Source organism: Zea mays, chromosome 4 (assembly GCF_902167145.1).
Source record: "Zea mays cultivar B73 chromosome 4, Zm-B73-REFERENCE-NAM-5.0, whole genome shotgun sequence".
Classification (NCBI taxonomy): domain Eukaryota; kingdom Viridiplantae; phylum Streptophyta; class Magnoliopsida; order Poales; family Poaceae; genus Zea; species Zea mays.
The window spans coordinates 188947334-188957294 of NC_050099.1; the positions used below are offsets into that span (position 1 = coordinate 188947334).

The 9961-nt window shown below is 40.8% G+C and overlaps 1 protein-coding gene across 1 annotated transcript; it reads right to left on the minus strand.

Moving 5' to 3' along the window:
* Positions 1 to 1437: 1437 nt before the first annotated feature.
* On the minus strand, positions 1438 to 3864 carry LOC542553 (ferritin 1). The gene is made up of 8 exons (NM_001112093.2): positions 3463 to 3864; positions 3135 to 3218; positions 2990 to 3050; positions 2818 to 2905; positions 2316 to 2377; positions 2128 to 2193; positions 1979 to 2042; positions 1438 to 1884 (listed from the first exon to the last, which is right to left on the minus strand). Exons 1-8 carry the CDS (start codon positions 3756 to 3758, stop codon positions 1841 to 1843), a joined length of 765 nt encoding a protein of 254 aa, NP_001105563.2. The 5' UTR covers positions 3759 to 3864; the 3' UTR covers positions 1438 to 1840.
* Positions 3865 to 9961: the final 6097 nt, after the last annotated feature.

Consider the following 9961-nt stretch of genomic DNA (forward strand, 5'->3'; position numbering starts at 1 on the left):
TTGTACAACGGGTAATCTCTTGACAAGGTAATTCTTTATTTTTTATCATTAACTATTACATGAAATCATTGTCACATGTACGTTTAACGGGTCCCCGCGGGGAACGGGGATGGGGAATGCTTCTCCATCCCCGTCTCCGTTTACCCGTCGGGGGAGAATTTCTCCCCGTTTACATCCCCGTGGGGGAAGAAACGTCCTATCCTCATCCCCTAATAGAGGCATTCCCCGCGGGGAATCGGGGATCGGGTCCCCATTGCTATCTCTAGTATGGCTACCTCGCACCAGCCGCAAAACCACTTTAAAAACCTTCCCCTGACTTCCTTCGTCCCCCGTTAACTACGGTGACAACCTGAGGCAATCAGTGTAGAGGTAGCCAAGTGCCCGACGTGGTGGCCGCCCAAGACAAGGTCAGCAAGCTCCAGACGTGGCCTCTTGCCAACGGCGGCCAAAGCACGGACAGAGCGAGATGGCTCGCTTGATGTCAACCAGCGTGAATGGCGATTTGTCCGCGAGGGAATGCTTCACGTTGGCGGCATCATTGGTGGTCGTCTCGTCTTCAAACGTCGATCTGGTCTCAACTATGGTGTTATCTTCGTATTTTAGCAGGGACTGAGACGGGCCACAATACAGGATGGGCCGCAAAGAGTATCCGAGAGGAATTTAAGGATATTTCAAAACTCATCAATCAAAAAGATACAAGACCTAGTTGTAAGTTTGAACATTTCTTAAATGTTAAATATGTTATTGAAAACCAGAACATACAATAATAGAAAAATGAAACCGCAAATAAGTTCTATAGTTGAGGTGCACATATTTTTTTTAAATGAAATGTACAATAATTCTATATTTTTTATTTTTTAAAAAAATATGCTATAGCAAAGCGCGTGAGAACCAATAATTTAGCGTCACATAGTAAATACTTATCAATAATGAAAAAACTTAATATTTATACTAATTTTTTATGTTCAACATTTAACACATGTATATTTTAAAATGTACTAAAGTTTGTATTCATATAAAGACTTGTACGCCATTATACAATGACAGTTTAGCAAAGTAAACTTATAGAATTTAATTACTAATTGAAAATATGGATCCATGTATGTCTATAAGTTTCAAAAAATAGCATCATATACAATGGCTCACTAAATAAATGAGATTGTGCTGAACTACGATTAAGAAACTGATTATAAGATGTTTCAAAAAATATTCGAATTTTATATCTATAATTTAAGAAGATATTTGAAAATTTTAAGGATTACCTTTTGTGAATCATTACAAGAACATAAAATTATATTGCAGATTCTATAAATAAACTGAATAAATATATGTTTTCGATGATTTTCATCCCTACAGTCCTACACGAGCTCCCTGACCGCTTCGGGCTCCTCCTCGAGTCTCCGACTACAGCGCGGCCTCTACAAATCAGCCATGAGAGGGGGAAAAGCTGGATCTTTTTTATTATAAATAAATTACGGCGATGATGATTAGGGGCAAATGAGGTAGGCAACAGCGAACCTAACCAACTGAAGAAAAACCTCTACAAATCCACCTACACCCGCAGGGCTTTCTCAACTTCATAGATTAGGGAGGGTACACATTCATCACCCATGTTTTATTTCCGACAATCAAATCCCAACGAGCATAGCACCGACCGAACTGACACATCGCATGCATAATGTGTTCATCCCTCTCTAGGAGGGCAACACCGTTCTACAACTAAAAAACCCAAACCAACTACAAATCCACCGACCCAGAGTTGTCAGTTGACCCATTATTATTCCTCCGCCTGATCAACATTACACACTTGTTTCCTTCATTCATCTGTCCGTTCTTCTTTTTAGGCCTCTTCCTCAAGCAGCATCTGATCGAAGTGCCACACCCCTGTACGCAAGTATCACATCTCAACAATATCAACTAGGGGTAACTTCGAGCACTGAGACATAGCACATTAAACCAAGTTCAGCAACAGACTAACCGTGCCCCTTGCCCACTCTCCTCAGCTGGGCGACATACTTGGAGATCTTGTTTATGGCTTCCACCTTTCGAAAGAAAAAAAATCCGAAATTTTCGTTCAGCTAAGAATACAACGTAAACTATACACATCATATGCTTGGTTGCATTTACCTGCTCCTCGAGGAACTCACTCTCGATGAAGTCTGTCAGCTGAGGATCATTGCACCTTGTTGCCACCTGTTAATTACAACAGCATGCAGTGACTCAACAGTTATTCAACTTATATTTGCCCATAGATTTTCTATGTATGCCTTGAGCAAAGCACGCAATATATATTTCTCTGCAAGAATGCAACTTACACCATGCAGGTTGTGCAGCTTCTCATTGACCAGCTTTTCCAGGGCCAGAGCCAGCTCCATAGCTGAAATCAATAAAAAAGAGAGGCACATATCAGAAATAGACAACAGATTATTAGCTTCCAACTATGTCAAGCTCAAGCATGAACATAACTACAACATAGCTTGATACATAACCAAACATTTACTAACAATAGCTAGCCTTCTATTCTATATAAGTCGTCCTAAATTTGTAGAATTGCTACCAGTCTTTGAATCTATCATCATCCATCGATGCACATACTGAAAGCTTCAACTCATACAGTCATACAACTATGTTCAGACGCAGAATAAATTCCAGTTCTGGACAACCGCGAGCTTTTGTTACTTTCCTTGCTCTACCATTACCAGACTACCAGTACCACACACGCAGACTCTCCTCTGAGGCACTTGGGCATTCAGATCCTATCCTAAACCAGAGGTCAGAACCGGCAAACAAGAAGCAAGAAAATGAGCGGCAACTTACCGTACAGAGCATCTCCTTTCTCAGGGTGGTCAAACTCGGTTAAAGGCGTCACAATCGATTGGAGCCTCACCCTGCCTCCACGTTTGTTCTGGCAGGCGCATTGTCCCGTCAGTACCGCACAGCACGTATTGGCATGTAGCAGAATGGAACGGACCAGAGGGTCAAATGATACCTGGTACTCCATGAGCTTTTCAGCGTGCTCCCTCTCCTCGTCGCTGGATTCCTTGAAGAACCTGGAAGAACCACATCATCGTTAGAGAGGAAAACGTAAAATCGGTATGGATAGCCGAACTTGGTGGCGAGAGGCGACGACTGACTTGGCAAATCCTTTGAGAGCCACGTTGTCGCGGTCGAAGTAGGCGAAGAGGGAGTGGTATGCATACGAGGCGTTGTACTCCACGCTGCACGGCCAGAGAGAGAGGTTCCAGAGTCAAATTGGTGTCGTATGGAGACATTTGTTATTCGGTTAGTGGAGCTGAATCGAAATCAAATCTCACAGATGGATGGAATGGCTGACAGATAACACCCAAAAAATAGCCTAATATGGTAAGAGCATCTTAACAGACAGCACACATAAATCCTAAAATCTGAACGCAAGCAGGAGCATAGCAGAGCAGAGCAGTGTGCGGTAACAGTAGCACTTACTTGATCTGCTCGTTGAGGGCGGCCTCGCAGTCATCGACGAACTTGTGGCGCGCGAGCGACTTGTCTGGGGACTGGGGCACGAGGGCGAGCTCCCCCTTGATCTCCTCGAAGGGCTGGAACACGACCCCGCTGAGCACCTCCTTCCCCTTGCCCGCGGCCCTGCACGCGGCGCCAGCGGCCGGCGAGGCGACGCCGCGCGGCGCCGCCACCCTGACGACGGGAGCAGGGGTCGCGGGCGCACCGGAGAGCTGGGTTGGCACCGCGGCGGCCGGGGACGGGGAAACCCTAAGCATCATCTGGATGTGTCGTGTGGGTGCGTGTGCGTTCGCGTGAATTCTGCGCGTGGGTAGTGGAATGGAATGGGTGGACTGGAGAATAGATGGATGGATGGATTGTGCGGCTGTGCCTTGGAGGAACGAAAGGGATAAATATAGGCGCGTGGGGGTAGCAGATTGGAGACACGTGGACGGCTGAGATTTGGAGAAGGCGGAGGGAGCGCGTGGAGGGCTCGTGGCGGGCGGGGGACTGGGGAGATATTTCTGGATGGTGGAGGCGTCCATTTTTTTTGAGCTTTTCCTTTGGTATACGCCGTTACTACAAGGGTTAGTTCGAGAATACTAATTTCCTATGGGATTTTCATTTTCCCAATGGAAAATAAATTAATTTCCCTTGGAAAAATGAAAATCTCATGAAACATTAGTGTTCCCAAACTAGCCCTAAATAAACTCAAATTTCCCCTTGTCCTAGAACTTATTTTCCCATGAGGCAGGGATACCATAAGGAGTCTGGCATTGTTCTAGGTTCTAGTTTTGACGTGAAGCCGTGGTGTATAATATAAATTTAAATAGTTTTTAAAAATAATTTAAATAAAAATGACTTATCAAAATGTTTTAAAGTTTGCAACTTCAGTTTCATAGTTTCCGAAGCTTCGGATGGCCCGTTTCATCAATTTCACCAAACTTTGTGCAGTCACAGACATAATTTTTTTTGAATGGCTTTAAATTTGGTGGTGGAGAAGTGGTGCATACAGACACCACCCCTTTGGTTGAGAATGTTGAAAATCTCCTCGAACATTAACAATTGTGGAAAATCTTTATTTTGTTTGATTGAAATAACTGTCAACTATAGATTTTATAAGAACGTGACATTTTTGTAAGATGGAAGAGATGAATATGAAAAATCTATTCTGTTGTATAGTTAATTCAGATTTTTTACAACGAATCCGGTCTAGGAAGCTAAACTAAACAGACCCCTAGTATTCAATGTAAATGCAGAGCAGCAAAGGATAACCACGAGACTTGTAGGTGTTGGAATTTATATCGTCCAGTTCATCTAATTAACGGCAGCACGTTATTATTTCAACAAACCTGACGTATATTTAAAATAAAATAAAATAAAAAAAGTGGTCGTGCGGCCGGCACACGCCTCTGATGATGACCCGAGCAAGGATGGAGGAGATAAGATGAAGATTCGTGGTTGCGACAGGACACACATAGAATTCCAAGGCTGTTTGTTGGAGTGAAGGACCACCGCACCCGTCTGAATGGTTGTTGGCTGTACCTTCAGATCTCGCTAGCAACTGATGACTCAGCTCACTAGCGCGTGGCGACCTCACGCGCGCTCTGAACCAGATTGGCCCGGTGCCTACCACCACACCCGTCCTCGTCATCCACGTCTGCATGTGGACACACGCCTTGTCTCTGTTCATCAACTAGCTGTTGGGTACAGTTATAGATGTCAAATGGGCCAGACGGGCCGGCTCGGTTCAGGCACAGCAAGGCCCGACACGAATTTTACTCTCCATTTTTAACTTTGTGTTTTTACCTCTTATTTCGAAAACAAAGCTATCGTTTATCCCTCCCTCCTAACGAGGTTAGTGCAAATCATAATACGAACTACTCCCTTTCTACGTTGTACTAGCGCATCATCAACAGGGGTAAAACCATAAATGCATAGTATAACGAGGGGTAAAATTACAATAAATTGCAGGTGCATTTTTTGTATTTTTGTATTAAATTTAACATTATCAATTGCATATAACAGCGCAAAGGCATGACAGAGGGTAAAATCATAAAATTGAAAAACGAGACACAAAATCACAATTAAAAATTGAGAGAGGGATACAATCACAAATACACCTTACTTTTACTAAATACTCTCTCCATCTACAAATGTTGGTCGTTCTCATTTTTCGGGAAGTCAAATATTTTTAACTTTAACTACATTTATATAAGAAAATATTCATATTTGTAGTACAGTTATAGATGTCCAATGGGCCAGGCGGACCGGCCCGTTCCAGGCACGGCCGGCCCTGAGGGGGGTGCGGCGGGTGCGGCCGCACCGGGCCCCCAAAAACAGAGGGCCCTTTGGCCACTGGACGTTAGCATTTTTTTTCCCGCTAAGCATATCTACTCTAGACATAAATACGCAAGAGCAATGCACTATCAATCAGTTTCGTTTAAATTGTTAAACTAATGTCTCGATTACTTATCTAATATTCACTTCGTTCTAAAATAGTATTTGTTTTAACTCTGGATTTTTATGTCTATATTCAATTAGATGATGAGGAATCAACTAGAGAAGCAAAATAAATTCTATTTTGATACAGAGAGAGTAGTATTTACTATACACATGATGGTTGCATCGACGGAGAGAAGATTTTTAAAATTGAAATATTTTTTGAACTATTTAAGGTCAACAATGACTTAAGAGAGGTTAAATGGTTTGGCGATTATATGTATCTAAAATAAGTTGTTGGATGTGATTGATCTTAATGGTATAAGCGATGATTTGTATCACAAAATGTTAGAAGATATTTTTAATGACATCGGATAACAAGTATGTGTTTTTGCTATATTTTATATTTGTCATCTTATAAACTTGAAAATAGTGCATAATAATTTGTATACGTTGAATATTATATATATTGTGTGTGGATGGGGCCTCCATTTCAGATTTCGCATCAGGCCCCTAAAAGTCAGGAACAGCCCTGGGTCCAAGCACAACAAGGCTCGACACGAATTTTACTCCTCATTTTTAACTTTGTGTGTTTTTACCCCTTGTTTCAAAAACAAAGCTATCGTTTATCTCTCCCTCCTAACGAGGTTAGTGAAAATCATAATTAGTGATAAAAAATGTGAGAATAAATGGACGAAAGATACGAACTACTCTCTTTCTATGTCGTACTAGCGCAACCTCAACAGGGGTAAAATCACAATTGCATAGTATAACGAGAGGTAAAATCACAATAAATTGTAGATGCAGTTTTGTCATTTTTTGTATTAAATTTAACATTGTCAATTGCATATAACAGTGCCGAGGCATGAGAGAGGGTGAAATCATAAAATTGAAAAACGAGACACAATCACAATTAAAAATTGAGAGAGGGGTATGCACCTTACTTTTACTAAATACTCCCTCCATCTACAAATGTTGGTCGTTCTCATTTTTCGGAAAGTCAAACATTTTTAACTTTAACTACATTTATATAATAAAATATTCATATTTGTAGTACATAATTAGTACCAAGATAGATCTTTGAATCTATTTTTTGTAGTAAAATTATTTGAAGATAAAAATGTTACTACTATATTCTATAAATATAATGAAACTTGATAAAATTTGACCAATATGAATACTATATTGACAAACATTTGTAGACCGAGGGTAATAAAATAAACATCGTGCTAGTGACACATTTAAAGACGTTGTCATTTAATTGACTACTAGTACTCCAGCGAGGAGAAGAGTCGTGTGGCGGGCACACGCCTACACCCACATATATGATACTGCCTCTGTCAAAAAAAAAGTCTTATATTTTTTTTAAGAAAAGTCTTTGAAATAAAACTTTGACCATTAATTTCTTTTAAAATATGAAATCTACATATGCAAATTAAATATCATATTAATGTGTTTTTATTACGAATTCAATATACATAACATGTGTACACTAAAAATATATGTTTTTTTTTTGCTAAATTGTTGGTCAATGTTTAAAAACGTTGACTTTTCTAAAAACATAGTCGCCTTATTTTATAGGTAGTAATATCTAGCACCTTCTGCTCTGCATACAAGGTGAAACAGCATGCATATCCTCCGTCCATCGTCTAGAGATCGCATGCAAGAAAGATCCAGTGACCAAGAGATAAGATGAGGGTGGTGAGATTCGTGGTCGCAGACAACACACACAAAACTCCAAGGTCACATGTGGGCTGGACACAGCCTTGTCTCTCTTCACCAGCCGGAGGCCCGGATCGAGCTCCATGTCTTTTTGAACAGCTTGATAGATTCATTGCCTAGTTACGTTCTGGAACATTAATCAAGGTCGCAATGCATCAAAAGGATATTACTACATCCATTTGTTTTTATTTGACGCTGTCTAATATAACTTTACACTAAAACACGTCAAATATTTAAAAAAAACAGAGGGAGTACAATTCAATTCCTCAATGAATCCAGGGGAAAAAAGCTTCACAGTAACACACTGCACAGAGCTGACAAAGTTAATAACTGGTCATTGACGCTCAAACAGAATACTACACATTCAATACGACATTCAAACTCACTCATACATTAACAAAAATTTTTAATTCAGTGCAGCACAAACCACAAATAAAAGAATTATAATTGGATGAGCCAGTGGCATAAAGCTAACGAACATGCAACTGGGTACGAGCAGGCAGCAGCAGCATGCCCAGATCCGGCCCTCACATTCACAGACATCTCAACGGTGTTTGAGGGTGTTGTTTATTTCGGACCTTTTAGTGCTGTACGAGCTCAAAGAAATGGCCCAATCCGGAGTTGAAGAAATGCTACGGCCTTTTACAATTCATTACATAAGTCGTAATCTAAACTTTCACGTTACTAACTCAATCATACCTCACATAGTTTACCCACATATTCATTGCATAATAAACATCTAAACCTAACCTTCACACGACGTGACTACTCTACAACCGTGATCACAAGCACGCCTTTTACAATTAAATAGCTCTGACTCAAGTATCAAGCAATCATAAGGCAACACATAAGTCTTAATCTAAACTTTACCATGCATTAAACCTAATAACAGGAAAAGCGGCACAGCTTTGCTTTGCTCCCACGTTTGTATATAGTAAATTTCATGGAGATGGAGGATTAGTCAATATTTTTTTCTCTTACATACAGGATGATTCCATTCCCACTTACTATTGCTTTGCTATACTCTACTCGTGTTGCTATTCCTTCATTTGTATTCTTGTTCGTGTCACTCTAATGTGCTTAGCGCTCTGTATTAGTGTCATGAGCCTCCCTTGGTCATATCTGTCTTCAGAGCAAGTTAGGGCCTGTTTGAAACTCAATATTAACTGAAATATGGGTTGGAATAAGACATGTACTAGTGTAGAATGGCTTGTGCAATACACGGTGTCATGTTTGACATATAACATTCACATGGCATGGCGGCAAACAAACGTAAATGCATGCAACCAAACACAAGATCCTGCATTAGCTAGTCCATTCACAAAGTTGGGCACCCTCCAAACACGCCCTTGGCATGACTCTGCTTCACTTCAGAGCAGCTCCATTCCAAAACTCTAGATAGAGCAGTTCTGCTTCAGATTAAACGGTTTTCTCATAACTAGTGGCGGTGGCGGGTAAATAAATCCAAACTCCACGTCTGGGTTGCTTTCTTAGGGTTTTTAGAGCAGCAAAAGAGACACTCCAAAAATTTATAGTGCGGCTCTGAAAACTCTACCAAAGGAGGCCATAGGAACGAGAATAAGTCCGGTTTACTTGTTGGGTAGTTCACTCAACCCTCAAAATAAGGCCAATGGGTCATAGAGGTGAGTCCCAAAGTTGAAGTTATTCGTTTCAGATTAAAGTCGGTTGTTTGAACTGCTGCAGCTGCAATCCATAAATACAAAATGTTGTAGAAACAGTAGAAGCCGGTACAGAGTAAAGTCAAGCGAACAAGCAGTAAAATAGGTCGATAGGATCAGAAGTTATTGACTCAGTAACTATACGACAATCTTTTTTTAGTTGCTAGTATTTTTTAATTTTTTCCTTTAAAAAATAAGTATGGTTGATCATAACTTGTAAGAACGTCTATCTTTGAAACCACTTAGCCTACATGCACGAACCATTCCCAGTAGATCCACCAAAAGGCCATTGCTTGGAACTCGATTCTTTTCTGAACGAAGAAACGATTGGGTTTGGCTTTGTTGGTTCCTTTCCTTGATGGCACGAATTTAGCTAGCACATGCAAACTACTATGTACCTTTGCATCCAGCGGCTATTAGGCTATAATGCCTTGTAGTTATTTATCTAACAATGTAGGGTTACACAGGTAGAATATTTGTGAAGCCAGGTCAGACCAAGCTTGTGCGACCCATAATCCCATATGATATGATGAAGGACACACGTCTCATGCAGAAAGCTTAGGAATCTGTTAGGTCAGGTCTTCCGATTGGATGTAGCAGCAGTCATATATACATATAATAGCACAGCTCCGATCCAGCGG